Below are 21,958 nucleotides of genomic sequence, written 5' to 3'. Positions count from 1 at the left end.
GCTTGAGCTCCCCATGGCTTCTGACTTCCACCACTGGTCCCCACTCTTCCTGTCTGGCACAGGGGGCAGACTCACTGTCCCTCCCACCCCACTGCCCTTGGGGACTGTGGACAGTGTGAGGTGCGGAGCAGCCTCCTGCCTCAAGAGCATGCCAGGAGGAGGCCATGGCCTCTATGGCCCTTGAGGGCTCTCGGCGGGAGCCAGGGCAGAGCGGAGCACCCTCTGGGTTTTGTGGCCTTGAGCCCAGGGCATCTGGAGCACTGAAGGCCGGGCTCCTCCCTCAGCAGGGCTCGCCCAGATGTGGCCAGAGACCCTCCCAGCCTACTGCAGGCAGGGTGCCCAGGACAGCAGGGAAGCTCAGTGGGGGTGGGCGCAGGCCCCTGGGCTCTGGCCTCCCATGCTGGGCTGCTCCTGGACCTGAGCGACTGCCCACTCTGCCAGACCCCCAGGTTGGGAAATGGGCCCCACCAGGGACAAGGCAAGCGGCTGCCATTGGCCATGACTGCCCCTCTGTCCCCCTCACGGCCTCCCCTCACGCTCCAGTGGGACCCCAGGCCAGGAAGAGCCCAGAGCTGTGTGGAGGGGTCTGAGGGCAGACGCCCGGGCACACCCAAACTGAGTCCAGGCCAGGTGTCTTCAAGCCTTGCCCCACCTCCTTTCCCTGCCTGGGGCTAGGGCCTGCTGCCCAGGGGTGTCCCGTGGCCATCCAGGTACCCACCATTGTGTTCTGCCCTGGGACTCCGCGTGGGCCCCACCAGACCTGCTGTGTGACTCCAGTGCTCAGTGACGCCACCCTGGCCCCCAGCCCTATGTGCAGGTGATTGTGGACCAGCTCCAGACCTGGCTGCTCACAGATGGCCACCAGGGGGCAGCAAGTGTCACTGGGCAGCCTGAGTGACATCCAGGCCCATCTTGAAGTTGGTTCCCCAGGGCAGAGGCCCTGCCTGCTCCCAGCTCCTCCCAGAGGGTCTTAAGTCACCAGGCCAGGCTGCCTGGAGCCTCTTACTGACCCCATCGGAGGTCAGCGCTCCCCAGGCCTCAGCTCCGACAGCCTGGCCCTGTTAGCCATGGGGTTCTGCCCGGCTGGGTCCTGGAGCACATCCACATGGGGAGATGGCCCTCTGCAGAGGCCCTCATTGCCTGGCTCAAGCTGGCTACTGGCTCCTTGGGGTTTCTGATGGCTCCCAAGGCTGGGCCCTCGGGAGGAGTGGGGAAGTGGACAGCAGCCTGGAGGGCCTTAGGCTGAGGAGCACAAGCTGTGGACCACTCCAGCACTCCTTCTGCCTGGGGCCTCCTGTGTCCTCTGCATGGAAGGGCTGTCCTGGGCCAGTGTCCTGCAGGCCAACGGCAGTCCCCGCCCAGTGGCCACCTGACTCTTCCCATCTTGAGCAGAAAGGCTTTAGCCCCCTGCCCTGTTCCCTGCGGGTGGCCACCACCCCTCACTGTAAGACCTTGGTCAACAGCCTGGCACAGCAGTGGCCATAGCAGCCCTGTCCTGTCCTCCATCTGAAGGGCTCAGGTTCCTCAGCCAGGCTCCTCCCTGGCCCCAGGCAGACAGGACGCCCTCCAGGCACCTCAGCTCCCACAAGCAGATGCCCCCAGGGTCAAGGAGGGCAAGGTCTGGCCAGGCCTGGGAGCCCTGGAGGAAGCAGGGTGTGGCAGGCCTTGCTGAGCTGGGGAGAAGTTGGCACTAGCCCCTGTGGCTGGCCACGTCTCCTGCTCAAGGGGACACGGCAGAGATACCCGCCTCAGAGGTCTCCGGCCGACACTGCAGCCCCTGTGCCCAGTGCCCACTTTCCAAGGGTCCCGGCCAGAGACCGTGCTTTTCCTGTTGGGGGCCAGGTGGTCTTCCTGGGTCAGCAGCAGGCTGTGACGTCTCGAGGAACAGCAGACACTGAGGCCTGGCTTCCCTGGGGCTCCTGTCCCCATCCATCTCCCCTGGGGGCAGGTGGAGGACAGGCCCCAGCACAGTGCCATGGCCTGGTCAGCACCGCAGCTCTCCAGGGGAGGGACACACTGTGAGGCTCAGAGGCACAACAGCCTCCTCAGCTGGGGCCTTTGGCCAGGGCCCCCACCCAGAGCAAGGCCTGCTCCCTCAGGGCCTGGGCCTTCTAGTCCCACCCTGGGAGCCCGTGCACTGAGCCTTCTGGGACTGGGCTGGGGCCGTGTCGGGAGCAGCCCAGAAAGACCAGTGGGTCCCACGCAGAGCTGGCGTGGACACGTTTATTGGGAGTTGTGGTGGGAGTTTACAAGGAGTCTTTGGGAATCCAGGGAAGAGGACAGTTGCACAGAGCAGCGAGTGCAGTCAGGGTGGGCCCAGGACAGACCTGCAGCCGCCCCAGGGACAGGCGCACAGCAGCTGGAGAGCCAGAGCAGACGCACACCACACCCCACAGGTGGGAGCTGGCTGGAATGGTGGGAAGGCGCTCGGGTCACTTTCATGTGGTATAGATGGACTTCTAAAAGTGTAAATCTCCACGCTCAAAGTGAGAACACTGCCCGCCAGGGCCAGCTCAAGGCCATCTTCTGGGGCCCTGGCGGGCAGCTGCAGCCCCTTCTTCCCAGGGGCATGCTGCTGGGTACGCCAGGCGAGCGCGGGGGGACCTGGCTGCTCCATTTCCTGAGCAAACGCTGGACACCAAAGCCAGTGCCTCGGGCCCCCAACTGACAGCAGGTCGGGGGCTGGGCGCCGCCCAGAGCAGGTCAGAACCTCAGCAGGAGCAAGCCATCGGCCGCACTGGACACCTGCTCCAGGGCGCCCTTGGAGGGGGCGGGTATGTCCATGAAGCCTTCGGGGCCCACGGAGCAGGCGCCTTCGGGGGTGCCCCGCTCCTCCGGGGGGCCCCTCTGGCCCAGGCTCCGCATCCGCTGTTGCCGCTCCTGGGCCTGGCGGGCCCTGCTGGCAATGGCTCGCACGCGACTCTGGCTTCGGGAGGAGGACCTCCGCAAGAAGCCCGGAGCCCCCACTGACCCCTCCCCAGCTGGGCCCAGAGCCGTGGGTGATGCGATGTCCCCAGCCTGCCCGCAGCCCACGAGCCAGCGCAGCTGCTCCGTCAGTGCGTCCGGCTGCACCTCCTGCCCAGCCCGGCCCGGGGCGCCCAGGCTGCGGCTCAGGCTGCAGGAGCTCCCCTCAGAGCTGGGGCCAAAGTCGTCGGCAGTCAGGTCGCCCAGGCTCTTGGACTTGGCAGCCGCGGGGCAGTCCTGCAAGCCCACCAGGGTGAGGCGGCCCCAGGGTGACCGGGCGTGGAGGCCAGGCGGGCGTGGGGCCAGGGGCCGGGGTCGCAGCTCGTCAGACACAGGAGGCCGCTGACTCACGGCCCGCAGGTTGGGGTTCGATTTGCTCTTGGTCACAGGAGGCCGGTCAGGGCGAGTGGCTGAGGCTGAGCAGGGCCTTGGGGGCAGACGTCCAAGCAGGCCCCCAGTGAGGCTCTCACGGCTGCGGCCCAGGCCCAGGCTTGGCAGGGAGAGGTCGATGACCGTGTCGCTGGAAGACATGCTGGACGACGAGGACACACTGTCACGGTGGCTGCCTGGCTCCAGCCGCTGCCACAGCCGGTCACTGCTGGTGGCGTCTGAGTGCATGGCTGGGGTCGGGGAGGGCCCGGCCAGGGGCCGCCAGGGACCCAGGGGCTCCAGCAGCACCTGGCCCTCACTCTTGGCTCTTCTGACCATGGGCAGGTGACCCAGGGCTTGGGGGTGGCTCTTGCTGTGCGTCTGGCCGACAGGGGACCCTGGGCATGCCCTGCTGGCACCACCATGGCGCGGCTCCCTGGGGGGCTCTTCGCGGTCCCCTTCATGCCTGGTTCTGAGCTGTAGGGGCTCAGAGGCTCCCAGAGCAGTCCGTGGTGTGCTGGCCACTTTGGCTCCAGGTCCCGCAGGGGACTGGGGCCCTTCCCTGCGGGAGCTGGTGGGGCCAGCTGCCTGTGGTGGGGGGCCAGGGCCCAGGACCGGCTCCTCGGCAATGGTTTCCAGGCTGCACAGAGGGGAGACTGACCGCTGCCCAGAGAAGGGGCGAGCATCTGGGGGAAGAGGGAGCGAGGAGAGGGACAGAGAGGAGAGAGAGACAGGGAGACAGAGACAGAGACAGGGAGGGACAGGGAGGAAAAGTCGTGTCAAGAAATGGTGTCCCGTGACCCTCTGTGCCGAGGGGCAGTCGGGCCGGCTCCCCACCCAGGGCCTCCCCAGCAACCAGGCTGGTCCATTTGCATACATCCCACACAGCTTGCTCAGAGTGCCAGTGCCCCTCCCCACCGCTGCTGGGGGCCAGTGGGCAAGGTGCCCGGCCCTGTGTCCACTCATGTGCAGAGTCCACAGGGGTCTGGCTGGCAGGCCAGGACGGGTCTTCTGGGGCCAGGGCAACAAGGGGCACACGGGGCTGGGCCTGTTACCTGGCACTGCAGCTCTCAGTCCCTAACTACGGAGGCAGCACGGGGTGCAGGGACAGAAAGGAGAACGTGGTCAGCACAGGGTGGGTCTGGCAGATGGACAGACGGACAGCAAGGCTTGGCAGGTGAGGGAGGAGCATGGTGGCAGGGGAAAGCTTGGTGCACGTCCCTCCCACTGGGCTGGGCTCAGCAAACTGAGCCGGGGCAGGCCGGCAGCTGTCTGCCTGAGGACTGCGCACCCGGAGGCCTCCATGCCATCTGACAGCCACAGGTCCAGGGCCCCAGGGCCCCAGGGGACCTGCTCCTCTGCACTTTCAGACTCCGGGGCCCCACTTCAAGGCTCTGAGCACCATTCAGGGCCCCTGGGGACAACCTGGATGCTGTCCTATGGCTGTTCCCTGACTGACAGGTTACCCGAGGGTCTGTGGCAGGGTGACTCTGAACCTCGTCCTGGAGGACGGTCAGGTGAGGGCTGGAAGCTGCCTGGACCCAGGAGGGGGTTGGGCCCAGCCCTCCACGTGCATCTCCAGGCTCTCAGTAAGGCCACTGGTGGCTCCGACTCCCCGGGTCCCCACCCCTGCAAAGTGCCAGGGCCTCTTGCTCCAGGGAGAGGGCTGGGGCAGATGGGGCTGCGGGACAAGCCAGCGGAGATGCGGGAGCACAGCAAGGGGGCAGCAAGGCAGGGGACATGGCCCAGGCATGCCGGGGAGTGAACACAGGCTGCGGGGGGCAGCTGCCTTACCCGCGGAGAACATGGGGGAGTTACTCCTGATCTCCTCCAGCTTTTGAACGAACAAGGCGTTCATCTCTCCCTGCAGGGCCCCCGGCTGCCTGTGAGCACCCTCAGGCTGGCAGGGGGCCACCTTGGGGCTCCCCAGGCTGTCCGGGCTGCTGGAGTCCGAGGACACGGAGCCGGGGCCCTGGAAGGCCTCGTGGCTTCTCCCTGGGGTGGCTTGAGGGCCCAGGCTGCAGTGGGGGCCCCCTAGCAAGTCCACCCGGGCCTGGGGCTGCTGGCTGATGGCCGTGTGCCCTCCAGCAGGCCCCAGGCTGGGCAGCTGCTCCCTCGGCAGGCCCTCAGCGTCCACACCGGAGCAGGAGCCCACCACACACTTCATGCATGTGGCGGCCATCCCGGCAGGCCCGGGGCCCTCAGGGGCACACGGGGGCCGCACCTGCCCCGGGCTCCTCTCTGCTGACGCCTTACCTCGCGGGCTGCTACTGCTGGGACCCTCACACACCAAGGCCTCGGGAGCAGGGCCAGGGCTGGGAGGTACCACGTCGTCAGCTGCCCCCTCGGAGCCGGTGTCCTGCGTGCCCAGGGCCAGCTCCGGGAAGCCCCTGCGGCCCGGCTTCTGGCTCTTGGTTGGAGCACTGGCCGTGCGCCGCAGGAGCCGCTGGCTAACGGAGGGCCGGGGTGGGGGCTGCCCAGCAGCATGACTGTCCAGTGAGCCTGGCTTTGGGCCTCGGAGGAATAGGCCTTTTAGGCCCAGAGCCTGCTTGACCTGCAAGAGAAGGAGCCCGCATAGCTGGCGCTGGGGGCCAGGAGTGCACGTGGCACGCGAGCCACAGGGAGAAGGCCAGGTGGCCACTCCACCAGCATGGCAGGACCCCACCGTCCAGACTGGAGTTCGGAGGTGGCGGGAACATGGGGACTGAGAGGACACCCTTCCTGGGGTCTCTCAAGGACAGATCTCAACTCCAGAACCCGGCGAGCACACCTTACGCCTGCAGCCCTGGCTCGAGGGGAAGGCTTCAGGGTCATGGGTCATGTCCACCCATCGTGGGCACCAGCATCCACAGAAGCCAGTCCCTGGGTTGGCCAAGGCCTGCTCGACCACAGGCCCCGACCCACCTGCTTCCCAGGGGTGCTCCTGCCTGGAGGGGCCATCCCTTCCAGGAAGCCTTCCTGGATCCCCAGGCGCCTTCCCCCTGCCCTCTGCTCATGGAGCCTGGGCCTACCATTGGGCTCTGGACCACTGCCTCAGAAGGCTCGGTTCCAGGCCTCCAGCTCCAGACCACAGCCCAGCTCCCTGGCCACCCGGGCTGGAAGTCCCTCCACAGGCCTCTCCTGCAGCCCCGGCCTGGGTCACTGCTGGAGAAGGCTGGCCAGGAGGATCCTCACATGCCAAACACCCTGCATCCCACAGAGGCCCCGACGACACCCACCGCTCCCCCAGGCCGGGCTGTGCTCGTGCACGGAGCGGCCTAGGGCCCCTGTGGCGGGGGCCCTTCTGGCAGAGGCAGTAAGTGGCCACACTTGAATCAGCTTCCTGATTCAAGATCCCAAATCCAGTGCAATTTGGTCCATGTGGCTGGAAGCCATTTAGAAGGAGATCCAGGATTCCGGCTCGGAGCTCCTGCCCAGGCGGCCCCACCCCAGGCCCTGGCAGGATCAGGAGTGGCAAAGTCACAGCACGAGGAGGGATGGAGAGGGAAGGGGCACAGGGAGCCCAGGAGAGCTCCAGACAGAGGAGGGCAGCGGGTGGAGAGACAGGACAGCGGGGAAGCACGTGGCCTTGGCTCAATCCTGGATCTGCCTCGTAAATGCTGCTCTCTGGCTGAGGATGGCCCAGGGGACCCCGGAACCATGTCATGACCCATGTCACATGAACGGACAGTCTCCAAAATGCTACCAGGAATCATGGATGCTAATGGGGTGCGGCCTGGCATGCAGGTGGGCGGCGGGCTACACTGTCCCGCCGCGCAGGGTACCTGGTGACTCCTAACAAGGCTGCACGTCTAAAAGTAGACTTTGGACACAGAGAAGCCCACTGTAAGACCAAAGAGACAGAGTGAAGGTGGCGAGGCCCCGACTGTGTGGGGAGGGGACCCAGGGCTGCAGAGACAGCAGACACGTGACAGACGGACAGACAGTGGCACAGGAGTGCCGGAGCCGGCAGAGCCTCTGGGCCCGCAGACGTGGCAGGAGAGCAGGTCAGTGCTGGCCCTGGGCAGGACCCTGTGCTGTGTGTCACAGATCCAGGCACCAGCTGCCCTGGACAGCACCCTAAGGATACCAGGCCCACTCCGAACCAGAGTAGCCAGCTCCAAAAGCTGAGACCCCCGTCCTGCCCTAGTCTGGGCAGGGGCAAATGTGCTGGGGGCCAGGTAATGGGCAAGTCCAGGCAGATGCTGCCCTGGGCCGGCGGGAGAGGGAGGGAGAGCCACAGGAAGGGCTGTGAGTTCTTCTCACCCCTCATGAGAAGACAGCCGGGCACCCCTGGCCAGGCCACCAGGGAGACTGAGGCTGGCCTGGCACTGGCAACACAGGAGGGCAGGGAGCGGCCCAGGGGCTCCCTTCTTGGGACAAGGACATTTCGCTCACACCTGCCCTGGGCTGCCCAGGTCCCCTGTGAGGCCTGGGCTCAGCACTGGAAGGCTCTGGGGTTGCATCCCCCAACACCCCACGTCACAGGTAGAGGGGACCAGAGAGCTGGTCTCCAGGCCACAGTGCCGAGGGTGAGGAGCAGCCCAGGGACACAGCCGGGGTGGGGGTGGGCAAGGAGCGGGAGCAGCCCCCCCCCCCCCCCGACCACAGCCCTTCCTGCTGGGCCACACTCACCTTACCACTGATGTCACTGACAGCCACGTGCACAAAGATGGAGGCCTCTTCCATCCCTTCCAGGTACACGTGCCGGTAGCCTGGGCAGCCAGGGCACAGCGTCACGTCCCCCTGTCCCTGCTCCTCCACCTTTCCTTAAAGGTCCCGAGCCTTGAGTCCAGCCTCGTAAGACCCCTCCATCAGGCACCGATGCCCCCCGAGCAGTGCCAACTCAGCCCTCCCTGCCCTGGAGCCCTCAGCCAGGGGGGTGGGGCACCAGCATGCATGGGGGCTGCTGGGGGTGCAGTGGGGCGGGACCCCCGGGACCCCCCAGCCTGGGCCCCTGCCCACCTGGCAGCATGCTGCTGAAGGCCAGTGTCCTTTGGCCAATGAAGTCTCGCCCGATGGGATCATGGTCCCAGACGAGGAAGCGGACCAGTGCGATCTCGGGCATGTGCACGGTGAACACCAGGGTCTCTTCCCACATGGGGTTGAACCCTGCAGGCCGCCGGGGGCGGGTCACAGGGGCCCGGGTGGTCCCCAGCAGGCTCCCACCCTGAGGCCCTTGGGCTGCTCCCTCTGCCCAACCGGAGGGGAGACGGTGGAGCACCGGGCTGGGGCCCTGGGGCACAGGCTGGTGCTGTCACCAGGCCACTCACCATTGTCGTCCACCACTCGGGTCTGCTCCTTGCTGCAGTCCACAGGGAGCCCAATGACCTCCACCTCCACGAAGGGGTCAATGATCTGGGGACAGGACAGGGCTGGTACCAGGGCCAGGTGCTCCCCCACGTCCCGTCGGCAGGTGCCTGCCTACCTCCCCGCGATCACCCAGCATCGAGTCCCGCGGCTTGGGGAGCTGCTGCCCACTGATGATCCTCAGGGCCAGTTGCTTCTTGAGCTGCCCGGGCAGGGGATCCTCAGAGTTGGGGTTGAAGACGCCTGAGGGACAGTGTGAGGCAGAGCGGGACAGCCTCCAGCGAGGCCTGCCACACCCCGGGGCGCAGGCTGCACGCGGCCCCCTCCCACAGACTACCCTGGGAGCCGTGGCCTGGTGGGGGCAGCGTCACGAGTGGGGTGACCGGCCACCGGGAAGCCGGGCTTGTCGGCGTTAATGACCTCAACCTCGAGCTCTGCAGTGACACTGTCCAGCAGGACCCAGACCGTGCAGAGAGGGCGGAGTCATGGGAAAGGCCGCGGGCACATGAGCACACCAGGCAGAAAACCAGGTTGACAGGAGGGGGCTCGCGAAACGCCCCGCCTGCACCGGGGTCCAGCCCACCAGGGCTCGCGCAGACAGGTTCTGCCCATGAACCTCCAGATTCCTGGCCCTGTTGGGGTCTCTGCTGCCCCAAAGGGAGGCACCCACCCCCACTCTCCGGGGGTCCTGCAGGAGCCTGCCCCAGCCCCTGACCTTACCCTGGCACATGCACTGGGGCTTGAGCACGTAGCCACAGCTGCCGTTGGCACTGAACTTGGCCCGGTTCAGCTGCAGCATCCGCCCCTCTGACTGGTAATTCAGGGCCACTGTGGGTGGGACCGGAGACCCTCTGGGTCAGCAGCTGTCCCCATGCCTGTGTCCCCCCACCTGCGGCCACTGCCTTCTGTGTGCAGGCCCTGAGGCTCACGGCCATGAGATGGGGCATGTGAACTGGCAGAAGGTGCCCAAGCCTGGCCCAGTCCCGCACACCCCAGGAGCGGGGCCAGGCCGGCTGTCTTCCCAGGCTGCCTGAGGCCTGGGGGACCCCTGGGGACCCACTCGGGGAGCAGTAGCAGGCCTGGAAGCTCTCCAAGGCCTCAGAACAGGGGAGGCTGGGCTGCAGGGATGGTCTGTGCCAGGCAGGCCCCTCCCTGCTGCCCGCCAGCCACCCACCCATCTGGCAGCCTGCGTTCCAGAAGGGCTGCGGATTGTAGTTGCTGGAGTCGACCCGGTAGGAGGAGGGGTAGATGCGGGAGAGCTGGTGCTGGTTGAAGCGCAGGTACTGCTCCGGCTTCTGCTGCAGGATCTGGTGGGCCTTGGTCTCGCTGAAGGATGACACCTGCCAGCTGGACACCACTGTGTGCAGACGGCCGGCGTGAGTCCAGGCCTCGGGGCACACCAGCCGCTGGCCTTCCCAGCGTGCCGCCCCACCTGCGGACCTCACCCTCCGTCTCCACGTCGTGGGTGCCCACGGACTTGGTGTATTTCACCAGGTCCGAGAGGGCCCGGGACAGCTGCATGGTCTTCTTCTGCCGGGCTGTCCTGCAGGGCGCACACAGGAGCAGTCAGGGCCCTGTGGCTGGCACCCACCTTCGGGGCCTTCTGGGGGCCCAGCCCCAGGAGTCAGGCTCCAGGGCTCGAGCAAATCCGTCGGGTCCCCAGACTGTGCACTCTGGGTACTGGGATGGGGCGGGGCACACCCAGGCTGCTGGACATGGGCTGGCCAGGAGCCACTGGCAGGTCAAGGCCGTGGGCACTTGCAGGCCTGAGTGAGAGGGACATGAACCCTCACCCACGGCACTTGAGGCCCGTGGGGTTTCTGGAGGGTTCCGAGCAGGGACCTTGGAAGTTTTACCACAGGAGAGTCCCAAGCAGGTGCCATCGTGCACCCAGGTGGAAGTGGCAATGAAGAGGTGGAAGGGTGGGAGAGGGGTGGGTGGGACAGTGGGAGGGACAGGGACAGGGGACCAAGCCTGGTGGGGAGAAGGGAGGGGGTGCGGGGAGAGGTGCTCCTTGCTGCTAGGTGCCCTGTCCCAGAGCTGCCACAAGAAGCAGTGGACGCACAGGAATGGCGCCAACCCTGGTGGCCTGCCCTGGCCCTGCAGGAGCTGCTCTCGTGGGGACATCTGAGGCCTGGCACGGACACCCTCCCAGGGAGAGCACGAGTGGAGCCCTCAGGAGGAGGGAGGTGGGACTGGTGGGCAGAGCAGGGTCTGGGCCCGGGAGAGCCTGGGGTCCTCAGAGTCACGCTGCTCCTCCTGGCCCCGCCCACGTCCAGGCCCAACCCTGCTAGACTCTGGGGTCACCACGCTGGTCTGCACGTCCCACTCTGGCTGTGGTCTGCAGAGCAGCCTCATCCCCTGCTGCTTCCACGGGCATCAGATGGGGCTGGGGGTGGGACCCCACCTGCCCCCGTCCCACTGCGCTCAGAGGTCAGCCTCAGTGAAACGGCCCTGAGGGGACAGAGAGGGGCCCGCAGCCGTCCGGTCCGCAGGACTGCACTGACCCTCGGCTCTGGCTTCCTGGGGAGTCCAGGTCCTCGTCCCCCTCCTCCACGCTGGCTGCCTTCTTTAGTTTGCTGCCCTTTTTCTGTGCGGGGGGGCAGAGTCATGACCCGTGGAGCCCTGGGTCAGGCCGGGCCATGGGCAGAGGCTGGAGGGTGCGTGGAGGGCCTGCCCTGGGCTCCCGGCAGCCCCACCTGCCAGGCCTCTCCCAGGGTCTGCAGTGCCCAGGCCACCCAGGCTCCAGTGGGCTCTCAGGGCAGCAGTCAGTGTGGGCCAGAGGAGTGCCGTGACCCAAGGGCCAAGGCACCTGCCCCAGACCAGCCCCTGCCCCTGGGCTCCTGAGGCCAGCCACAGCTAGCACCTGGGCAGGCAGGACAGTGGGCTCGGACAGGGACCCCAGCCCAGGAGCCTCGCTGGACCTTGCGCTTAGAGAAGCTGCTCATGAGGAGGCGGCTGTTGCGTCTGCTGGCCCCGGCGTCCTCCCCAGACTCCGTGTCCTCCTCGGCCTTGCTCTGGCCCCAAGGGAGAGACAGAGGGTGACAGAGGGTGAGCCTGGCCTCGAACCAGGACGACACCTGCCAGGCAGGTCCCTGAAGCTCTGGAAGCCTGCCTGGAAGAGGCAGAGCTGAGCCCGCCTGAGGGAGGCTAGGGGCTGCAGAAGAGGACCCCAGGCCCAGGGCTGCCTGCACTCGTGGGCCCGGTCACGACAGTGTGTGGTCTGAAGGGCGAGCTCCCGGCTCTGAATCTGTGTCCAGCAGAGGGCGACGACGCGACAAGCAGCTCCAGTGGAGGTCCAACAGTGACCGCCTGCGCAGGCCTTCCTCGAGGTCCCCGCAGCCCACCGTCCTGACCCACCTCTTGCAGTGCCAGGCTAGACAAGCATCGCCAGGCCCACTCCCCAAAGCCAGAGTCCATGCCCACGAGTCCCAGAAGCACAGGACGGGCCTTCCCACCCGGACCCCGGAGCTCAGTCCTGGGAGCACTCGCCCCGGCCCTCAGATCCAGGCAGCTGTCCCTGAGCTCATCCACGCTGGCGCCACCGGAAGCCCGAGCTGTGCCTCTGCCCCCGAGGCTGCTGCAGCCCCCACCTCCCACTCCCACCAGTCCATTTTGTGCCCCCAAACTTGGCCCAGCTCTGCTCTGGAGGTGCCCAGGTGCAGCAGGGGACCTTGGTGGGGAGGGGCAGGTCCTGCACTCCGAGGACCCCCTGAGTGAAGCCACAGGCGTCCTGCAGCACACACATGGGAGGGCTCCTGTACAGAGCCTCTGTGTGCACCCTGCACACACGCGTGCACACACACAGACGCCCCTGCACGCAGGCTCACCTGCACTCACAGATGCTCCAGGGCTGCTGCTGGGAGCTGCTAGGGATCTGACAGCAGAGCCCTTCACTCCTTGTCCTCCCAAGAGCAGCCTGGGCCTGGACCACCCCACCCGGGGCCACCCTGTCAGACAGGACGGAGAGCACAGCAGGTCCCCACCCACACCCACACCCCGAGCCAGGCACACCCACTGAGTCCTGCTGGAAACTCCCGCCAGCTCCCCGCTCGCTGCACCCGTCCCCCTCCTTCACTCTCCTGCGGAGTAGGGCTGGGTCTGGTGGCCCTTCCTGATGCTGAGTGGCCAGGGGCCTCACTGACCCAGCCTTCCGGTCAGTGGGCTTCCTGCCCAGAGGTCCACAGTAGCAGAGGTGCTCAGAGCTATCTGTCCCCAGTGCCTTGGAGACACTCACCCCCGGCTCCCTTACTCCAAGGATGGAGGCGGGAGGCTGAGCGCCAGGTGTGCCGGGGCTGGCTGAGGCTGATGTGCTTTAAGCCTTTTCAAGCATCACCAGAATGCGGCTGCTGCTAAGCCCCCTGTGACCCCAATCTGCACAGCCCAGGCGAGGCGGCTGGTGGTCCTGAGCGATGGCAGCTAGCCACAGCCCACACTGGGCCCTCGCAGGTCCCCACAGGAAGCAGCCCAGCCGGCCACCCTCCGAGGGGCCACACTACAGACAGTGCCTGGGGGGCCCACCCTCAATGAGGAGGGTCCTGTGCTGGACCTTGCTAGAGCTGGGGACGGTCCCCAGCAGAAGGCGAGGCCTGCTACTGTCCAGCACCAGGGCTGGGGTCCTCTCCCCTTCCCCCGGTATCTACCCTGCCCTCTCACAGGGACCCCTGAGCAGGGCCTCATGTCCCCAAGGATCCTCACATACAGAGGGGACAGCGCCCAGCCAGGGAAGAGAGGGTCCAAGTGACTCATGGTGGGACCATCCATCTCCTCGACAGTGCCCACAGGTGCCCTCCGCCTGCCAACCCGGCCCCTGGAACTCCCTGGGTGGGTGAATGAGTCCTCTGTGGCCCTCCCATGTCCCCCTGCTTCTAGCTCCACCAAATGTCCCTCCCGCTTGTCCCTGAGGGTCTCAGCTCCTCTGTCCTGTGTCATGGCAAGACAGAGAAGAGCCTGCAGCCGATGTTGCAGGGTGGGACCCCCATCTGCCACCTCGGAGCTCAGCCTGAGCCCCTCCCCCCCCAGGAAGTCCTCTCGGAGCACAGCCCCCACCACTGCGGCCACCCAGGCCCAAGGGGGGCTGTATGTCGCCCCAGGTGCTCTGTGGTCAAGGAGAGCAGAGGGTGACATCAACCTCCAGCTGTGCAGAGCCTCACGAGGGCCACACTCTGCTGCCTTGACATCTGGGCAGGAAACGTAAGGCAGGACTGTGTGCAGGGACCCACGAGAGCCACCTGCACAGAGCGCGTCCGCGGCTCCCGTGGACTCTCCCGCGCAGTGGACTCTGGGCCATGGGCGGGAACACAAACACCCACCTCCAAAAATACTCGTCCTGGCAGGGGGCACAGCCCAGCCAGGGGATGCCCTCCCTTCCCCCTCCCGAGGGCCTGCAGGTCCCCACAGAGGCCTGCCCAGTTCTGGGCCCAGCTGCCCAGCTGCCATGGACTGTCCAGCAGTGCATGGCCTCTGTGCTCAGGCAGCTTGGCTGATCACCTGTTCCTCGAGGCCTGCTGCCCCCAAAGAGGCACCTCACCACCCATCCCGGACACCCTGCCTGGCACCCCAACTCCTGAAAACACGTCCCTCTTCCATGTGGTCGCTGGTGGCCGTCCCCACGCAGCTGTGAGCGCTCAGGCAGAGCTGAGCCATGCCCACTTGGACAGCTGCCAAGACCCACTATGCCCCCCGTCACTCATGGGACCCTCACCAACGTGGCATTGCTCAAATTCCCTTCCAAGAGGAGCCACAGTCCCCCAGGGGCCACCTGCTCAATCCCACTCACAAGCTGTCAGCGGCCAGACTGTGGCTCTCAGAGTCAAGCGGGGGCAGCGAGAAGGACGGACCCCAGCCTCACGAACAGTGCCGCCCAAGCCCAGCTCTCTGCTCCTGGACGAGGGAGCGCAGGAGTCCTCACAAAGGAAGCCACTAGGACCAACAGCTCTGGGAGCCCACGAAGGAGAAGCACAGCAGCTCAGGGCACAGCATTCATGTGTGCAGAGGTGTGCCGTGTGCAGAGGTGTGCCGTGTGCACCTGCAAGGCCTGTGCAGCTGTGTGCAGGTGCACCTGTGATCAGGTGTGTGTGTGCACCCACGGGTGGTGTGTCTGGCTCAGGTCAGGTGTGCAGGTGTGTGCACAGGGGTACCTGTGTGCAGGCGCGTGCGTGGGTGTCTAGACCTCATGCTCTGGGCCCTCACCCAGACCCCAGGCTGGCTGCTGGAGCACCTGCGGGCACCAGGGCTCTCACCTTTTTGGCCTCTGCTTTGTGCCTGGGTCTCCCAGATGGGGACAGTGTGGAGATGGTGAAGTCGTTGGGGTCCTCACAGTCCCGGATCTTGGACTCCTTGATTAGAGAGTCCAGTTTCCTCTTAGCGATGTTTTCCACACGCTTCCGATTGGTGGAGGCCTGCAAGAGCCAGAGGCCGGCCCCTCGGTGTCATCCCCAGCCCAGCAAGCAGCAGCAGGTGACAGCCCCAGCACCCCCCATTACTGTCCCCAGCTCACAAAGGCTGTGATTTGTCTGACTGGGGCCCGTCTGCAAACAGCAGTGGGCAGAACTTGGACCCAAGTCCATCTGATTCCTCAGGGTACAGACTGCCCTGGGGATGCAGCAGGCGCTCCTGGTGCCCCGTCCAGTGGGCCTCAGGGGAGCGGGTCAGGGCACCTGGTGGGCAACCCAGGATCTAGAAGCCCACACAGGTTCCACCAACCTGGAGGAGGTGGACAGGGGGCAAGGGGTGGAATTCAGAGGAGCTTCCAGGTTGGCCAGGTGCCTTTCCCTACCAGGGCACCCCCAGCATGACCTGATGCCCTTGGACCCCTCGAGGGAGTCCTGCTGGAGTGGGCACTAAGTGGACACACCATCGTGGTGTGCACCCCGGGGGCCAGGCAGACACGCAGGCTTGCCCAGGGTGGGACGGATGACAATTAGCCGCCCAGGCCGGGAAGCCTCCTGCACAACATCTTCCCTCCAACAGCCCCTGGGGGAGAAGTAGTCCTGCTGCCTCACAGCAACCGCAGCTGGAGCCAGGCACAGAAGAGGAGAGACGCCAGTTACAGAGCCCCCGCCCTGGCACAGCCACGGTCCCCAAAGACCCGAGCTCCCTCTGCAACTCCCGGGCCAAGCCGCCAGGCCGGCTGCAGAAAGAGGTGCAGAGCGCTCTGCGGAGGGCCACAGCAGGACCCACCGGGCCAGCGGCCTCGTCTTGCAGGAGCTCTTGGCCCTGGGGTTGGCACTGCTTGGGAGTGGGGCCAGTTCTGGGCATGGGGGAGGCGGAGCAGGACCGCTGGCCACCCAGAGTCCAGCTCGGCAGGACTCGGCACCCACCTGCTGAAGAGCCCAGCAGACTGTGGGTGGGTAGTGGATATCACCTCAAGTCAACTCAGAAGTGGGGACCCAAACAGGACCCCAGCAGGCGTGGGGCTGGCCCACCACTGGGAACACGGGTTCTGTTTCTCATGGGGAGGGGCGTGGCAGGCTGCCAGGGCCCCCAGCCCCCGTGGGAGGCCCCCTGCAGTCGAGCAGCTTGGCACCGCAGCTCGGCCCCTGCCTGTGGCCACCCCTCGGCTGCCTGTCTTCCTAAGTCGCCATCAGAGCCAGGACCAGAGGGCCCCCACCCCGGCCACTCACATCCCCATCCAGGAGCTTGCAGTCATCGTCAATCTCGTCGGCACTGTCCTCGTCCGACACCTCACCGGCCTCTGCATCCTCACTGATGTTGGCTGGGAGCTTCTTGCCCTGGGGGCGGAGGGAGCAGGGGCCACGCTGAGGGAGACAGACCAGCACCTGCACCCACAGCAGCAGCCGGCCAGGGCAGGGAGCTGCCCTCCCGCTCTGACCAGCACTTCCTGGAGCAGCAGCCGTGGGAAGGGAACCGTCCTGGGTGTGAGATCCCTGACCGGACTGGCCCCATGGGGAGAATGAGGCCCGGCCGGGCCGGCCCCCCGCACCTGCCTGCAGCAGAGACGCCCAGCCTGCCCAGGTGAGAGGCCCGCTGTGGCCCCGGGGCAGGCGGCTCACCTTCACCAGGATCTTGCCCTTGAGCATCTGCGGAGAAGGAAGCTTGGTAGCGTCCTCACTGCTGACTGATGACAGGTCCAGCTTGTCCCCGAGGATGTCAGTCAGGTACTGGGCCATCTTCTTCTGCTGGACGACACTACAGTGGTTCTCGATGGACAGGATCACTGGATACCTGTGGCCCCAGTGCAAGAGGAGCAGGCTCTGAGGCCAGCACCAGGGGTGGGCCTAGGCCCTGGGCACCTCTGCCACTGATGGAGGAAGGGTCCTCACCCAGCCCAGGAAGATGGGTCTGCCAGCTGCTTCAAGGTACAGCCCAACCAGGAGGATGGGGGGTGAAAAGCCACCCCAGCAGCCGATGAGACCCTCAGCAACTTAACCAGACCCTATCTCAAAACAGTTTTTTAAAAATTGAGAGTGGGGTGTGGCTGGGAATGTGACTCCATGGTTAGGCACTGCTGGGTTTGGTCCCTGGTACCGAAGAAAAAATGCCACACACCTCAAGTTTGAAAAACCAGTGAGTTAACAGAGAAGGAGCTGGAGGTTTGGGAACAAAAAAGAAGGCAGGAGCTTCTTCCCCAAATTAGAAAAATAAATAAATAAAGGCAATTAGAAACTCCAGGAAAACAAAAAGTCAACGTTTAAAAATAACATCGGCTAAACAAGGCAGAACAGAGGCCAGACTGCGAGACCTGGATACTGGAGGCTATGGGGCCTGAGGCCCTCACGTGCTCCATAAAGGAGGGGACACAGCCTGGCACGCAGCAGCTGTTGGCCAGGGCTATTGCCAGCGCAGCACGGAGCGGGAGGACAGCGCGTAACTTTCCAGCCAAGTCCTTTGGCTCTATTTGCCTTTAGCCATTTTACTTGTATTTTACAAAAGGTGACCATGACCTTGTAGAAAATGTAGGTGACCCAGGCCAAGAGGGCACAGACCAGAGCAAGGGATGGGCAAAGGTGAGATGCGGAGGGGCACACAAGGACCTCAGGGGAGAAGCCTGATGCTGGGGGAGGGTGCTGCAGAGATGCCTGGATCCTGCAAAGACACCGGACCCCTGTGTGTCCAACCACCTGCCCTGCAGCACTCCCGCTGCAGTCAGAGGCCTCCTCGCTGCTGCCTGCCCCGCAGCTGGACATGGACCGCAGGCCAGCTCTCCTGGGAGGGCCCCGCCATTCCCGTTTCCTAAATCAGCTGGGCTCCTGCTTCCCTCCTCCACTCAATTAGCTCCTTCCTCGCCTGAGCCTCTTTGGCCAGGACTTGGGGAGAGTTCATTGGCAGGGAGGCGGCCTTCTATTTCCAGAAACTAAACTGGATTTTCCTCAATAGTTTCTGCAGCCACCGCTGAGCGACAGCAAATTTAGCTTGGACACAGTGTGGCTCCTCAGCCACCGCAGGTGGATGGCTGAGACCAGGGGGTGGTGCCCCAAGTGTGCGAACAGGCTGCAGACACACCTGCCTGCACAGCCTCGGCCTGTCGGGCTCCTGGGCCCCTGCATGCACCAGCCAGCCCTCTCCCCAGACTCACTTCCCCGCCCTCTCTCCTCAAAGACAGACCCTAAAACAAGACCTGCCTCTTGGCTCCTACAGCCCCTGGCCCTGGAGTCCCCCCCCCGGTCCACTGCTGGGCCAGACCCCCATCATGGCCACTCACTCATTCTTCACGAAGGCGTATTTGTTGATGGTTTCGATGACATCTCTGAAGAGGATCTTGGAGGTCAGAGTGTAGCCGTGGTGCACGATGGGCTCCCCGTCAGGCCCGTCCCAACAGTCCACTGCAGCAGGTAGACCCCAGTCAGGCCTGGGGCTCAGCCACCAAGCAGGGTGGGCTGTCCTTAGACTCCAGCCCCTGCCCAGAGACTCTGCCCACCACCTCCCACAGGAGACGCCACGCTCCAGCCGGGCCCAGACTGGCCGGGGAGGGCAGGCCTGGGCTCACCCTCCACGCAACGGCAGCCGGCCTGCAGGACCCAGGCATACATGTCCACCCGGGACTGGGACATGAGCTGGTCGCCCACGAGGTAGGTGTTGTGGGAGGAGGTGATGAAGTAGTGGCTGAGCGGCCGCGTCATGTCCTGGTGAACTCCGTGGTGCTCCGGGTTGAAGATGTCGCCCGCCGGGCTCCGCGTGTAGTTGGTGAAACCTGTGGTCACACAGTGCAGGGAGGAGGGGAGGGGTCAGCGCTGCTCCCAGCCCCTCTCATCACCTCCTGCCCCACCTCAAGGGGCACAGAGCCATGGTCCAGGCCTGCGGGCCACCCCTCCAGTGCCCGTCCTCCTCCCAAGTGCCCTGGCCTCGGGGCAATGCCCACTCACCATCAATACCCAGCACCCCCTTGCTCTTGTTCTCTGGGCAGGGTTCAAACTGCTCAATGATGTCCCGGCAGCTCTCGAGCGTCACACCCTTCATCTAGGCCAGAGCAGGGGCGAGAGCCCAGGCTAGCCCATCACTGGTCTGGGGTGCCCCCCGGAGCTCTCCCTTCCACCCACCACCGTCGCCACCCCCCCTTGCCCCTGTCTCTGGTCACATCAGGACTGACCACAGTGGGAGCAACACGTGTGGGCTGGAGACAAACCCAGGTCACACTGCCTGGGACTCAGGGACCAGAGGACAAGAGGGACACGTGACTTTTGAAGAGCTTTCCCTGATAGGTCTCTTCCAGAAGGGGTCTTTGGCTGTGCCCTGGGGCCTGGTGTGGAGCCAAGGCCCACGTGGGCAGCACGGGAGAGGGAGGACATACCCCACCTGCTAGGTTGCCCATGGGCACAGGTTGCTCATCTTCCCTGGCCTGCTCCAGCCAATCCCTGCCCACTGACCCTCCTGGGAAGCTGAGCCATGCAGCCCGGCTCAGGAAGGCCCAGCACCGAGGCTGAGCAGCCTCCAGAGCCTGTGCCGTCAGTCAAGACCGGGAGCTCTCCTGCCGGGACAGCCCAGGGGGGTTCTGGGAAGTCCCCAGGAGCCAGGCAACAGTGCGGAGTGGGCGAAGTGGGGTCAGATCTCTGAGCCAGCCATGTCCCGTGGGAAGCCCAGAGTTGGAGGAGGCTAAGCCAAGGGCTCAAACCACCTGCCCAGAGGACAGGGGACCCCAGGCTGCAGGGAAAGTTCTGGGAAGCCTGGAGCTAAGGTCAGGGAGAGAGTCAGTTCTGTCCATCCCTATCTGGGCAGGACAGAGGGCCTGCTGTCCAGGGTCACATCCCACAGCCTCATACCAATGCCACCCACAGTGGTAGGCGGGAGCAGGCCACCCAGGACGGTAGGACCTAGCCCCAGGACCAGCCTCTCTCTCCTGGACACAACTACCAAGGGTCCTGCCAGGAGGACGGGAAAGGGGTCCCACGTGGTCTCCATGGGACGGAGCCCAGCAAACCGTGAGGTGGGAGGGGAACTGGGACCACAGGCCCAGGGTAGCCCCTAGGGCTGACCCAGGAGGGGGGAGGACATGCAGGGGCAGGGGAGGGGCACCGATAGTGGCCCCTCGCGAGCCCCGCCTGGGGTCCCCTCCTGCTGCTCTGCCACCCACTGCCACACTCCCAGGGCAGCTGCCCGTGGCCATCACCATTAGCCTGACTGGAAGAACGAGGCTAAGCACAGCAGAGGCCTGAGCTGTCCCCAGGTGCTGTGCCGCCCTGAGGCTTGACCCTGCCCTGCCCTCCTCCCTGAGAGGGCCTATGGGGGGGCAGGAGGGCAGGTCCAGGAAGCTGGTCCTCACAGTGCCCAGGGCCAGCACACAGGGCCCCACACTGTCTGAGTCCCTCCCACAGGGCACTCTGCCCCATTGGGCTGGACCTGCAGTCCTGCCACCCAGGGAGTATCTGGTCCCAGTGATGGCCTGGACAGGAGACCTGACCCAGGGGGGCAGTTCCCAGGGACAACTCAGCTTGGTATGGCCTCTTATGTGGACCGACTTCCTGGGTCAAGATGAAGAGGTAGCATCTGGTGTTTGCTGGACACACAGGTGTGTACAGGCGGACATGGGCCCAGAGCCGGTCGGGCCTCTGTGGCTGACCACTGTGGCTAAGGGGCAGTTCTTAAGGCTGGACCACAAACTTAGTCCTCAAGATACCCGGCAGGAAGCTGGTGCCATGGGCCAGCTGTGGGCCCCATCTGGAGGCTTAGGGTCCTCTGTCAGGACAGAGCTGGACGGAGGCCCCGCCCACCTGGCAGCCCCCCTGTGGTTTGCACCCTGGAAAATTGACGCTGAAGCAAATCTGCTGGCCTCAGCTGCTGGGCTGTCCCCAGGCCCAGACGCTGAGCGGAGCTGAAGGCCCGGCCACGCAGCCAGCCACACAGCCGGCCACGTGATGCCCCGCCAGGCCTCACCTTCTGCTCCACCTCCAGGAAGCGCTGTAGGTCGGTAGCGTCCAGGTGGTCCTTGTGGTTACTGTAGGTCAGCATGAGGAGGTAGAGGTCCCGGCGGGTGGACATCATCTTGTAGAAAGCACAGAACTCCTCGAATCCCAGCGTTCCCTGGCAGTCATCTGTATCCGCTTCCTACGAGGCAAGCCCCTGCCTTCAGGGGGCCCTGCAGGCCCACCCCCTCCTCAGTCCAGCCCCAGGCGCAAGCCCAGCCTCCCCTCCTCCCCTGCCCGCAGCACGGCCAGAGACCCTCTGGGCACACAGCTCACAGGGCTCCCTGTAGCCCCCCAACCCTGGAAGACACAGATCTGACCACTGTCCCTGGTCAGCCCCAGCACCCCACACCGGAGTCACCACCACCTCACACTGGGGCCAACCTGCACCCCAGGCTGGGCCCCACAGCCCACAGTTCCTACTGGCTGCCCCCCGATCAGAAATGCCAGGGCCCCAGGGGTAGCAGCGTCCCAACTCGGGTCTCTGGGATAGAGGTAAATGGCTGGTCACTTCGGCCTTCGGCAGCCAGAGGGACGCACTAGACAACCCCAGGAAGCCGGAGGGGTTCCCCCAGGCGCCACGGCTGCCATGAGCAATCCCGCCAGGGAGCCCAGTGAGACCAACCGCGGCCTCCTCTCTGCCTCCACAGGCGTGGGGAGCGCCTGCCCCTGCGAGGGTCAGCCCAGGGCAGACTGGAGCACCAGGGCACCCCCTCGTGGAAAGCTGGGCTGCCCAGAGGAGGCCTAAGGCACCACAGGGTCCACGGGGTCCCTGGGAGGGCCAGAAAGGCCACAGTGGAAGAGGTGAATTGAGGCCTTCGTTCCCCAGGAATTGGGGCCCTGCAAAGGCTGGGTGACCGGGGTGGGGTGGGTGGCCAGATCAGGCCCACTCCTGGCCTGGAGGTGAGGGGCCCTGGCGTGGCACCCACACCAGCCCTCTCACCAAAGAGTGCTTGGCCAGAGGGACCCTGCACTTC

At 65.5% G+C, this 21,958-nt stretch overlaps 1 protein-coding gene across 5 annotated transcripts in view; it reads right to left on the bottom strand.

Annotated features, from left to right (window-relative positions):
* Nucleotides 1–2,209: 2,209 nt before the first annotated feature.
* Plch2 (phospholipase C eta 2) overlaps nt 2,210–21,958 on the bottom strand; it is a 34,747-nt gene continuing 14,998 nt past the window's right edge. For 2 of the 5 annotated variants that reach the window (XM_078025055.1, XM_078025052.1), the window contains 18 exons: nt 20,953–21,123; nt 18,948–19,041; nt 18,572–18,775; nt 18,287–18,407; nt 16,638–16,809; nt 16,248–16,355; nt 14,865–15,023; nt 11,547–11,639; nt 11,130–11,212; nt 10,068–10,165; nt 9,797–9,979; nt 9,343–9,450; nt 8,741–8,865; nt 8,586–8,670; nt 8,278–8,424; nt 7,948–8,027; nt 5,590–5,887; nt 2,210–4,019 (listed from right to left, as the gene is read on the bottom strand). In XM_078025055.1, the coding sequence (XP_077881181.1) occupies nt 2,704–4,019; nt 5,590–5,887; nt 7,948–8,027; nt 8,278–8,424; nt 8,586–8,670; nt 8,741–8,865; nt 9,343–9,450; nt 9,797–9,979; nt 10,068–10,165; nt 11,130–11,212; nt 11,547–11,639; nt 14,865–15,023; nt 16,248–16,355; nt 16,638–16,809; nt 18,287–18,407; nt 18,572–18,775; nt 18,948–19,041; nt 20,953–21,123 (3,645 nt within the window). In that variant the 3' untranslated portion in view covers nt 2,210–2,703. Of the gene's footprint in view, nt 4,020–5,589; nt 5,888–7,947; nt 8,082–8,277; nt 8,425–8,585; nt 8,671–8,740; nt 8,866–9,342; nt 9,451–9,796; nt 9,980–10,067; nt 10,166–11,129; nt 11,213–11,546; nt 11,640–14,864; nt 15,024–16,247; nt 16,356–16,637; nt 16,810–18,286; nt 18,408–18,571; nt 18,776–18,947; nt 19,042–20,952; nt 21,124–21,958 lie in introns of all 5 variants that reach the window. The other 3 variants (XM_078025054.1, XM_078025051.1, XM_078025053.1) reach the window with 2 other exon arrangements.

This window comes from Ictidomys tridecemlineatus, chromosome 11 (assembly GCF_052094955.1).
Source record: "Ictidomys tridecemlineatus isolate mIctTri1 chromosome 11, mIctTri1.hap1, whole genome shotgun sequence".
NCBI lineage: Eukaryota > Metazoa > Chordata > Mammalia > Rodentia > Sciuridae > Ictidomys > Ictidomys tridecemlineatus.
This window is presented reverse-complemented; position numbering and strand designations above follow the sequence as displayed.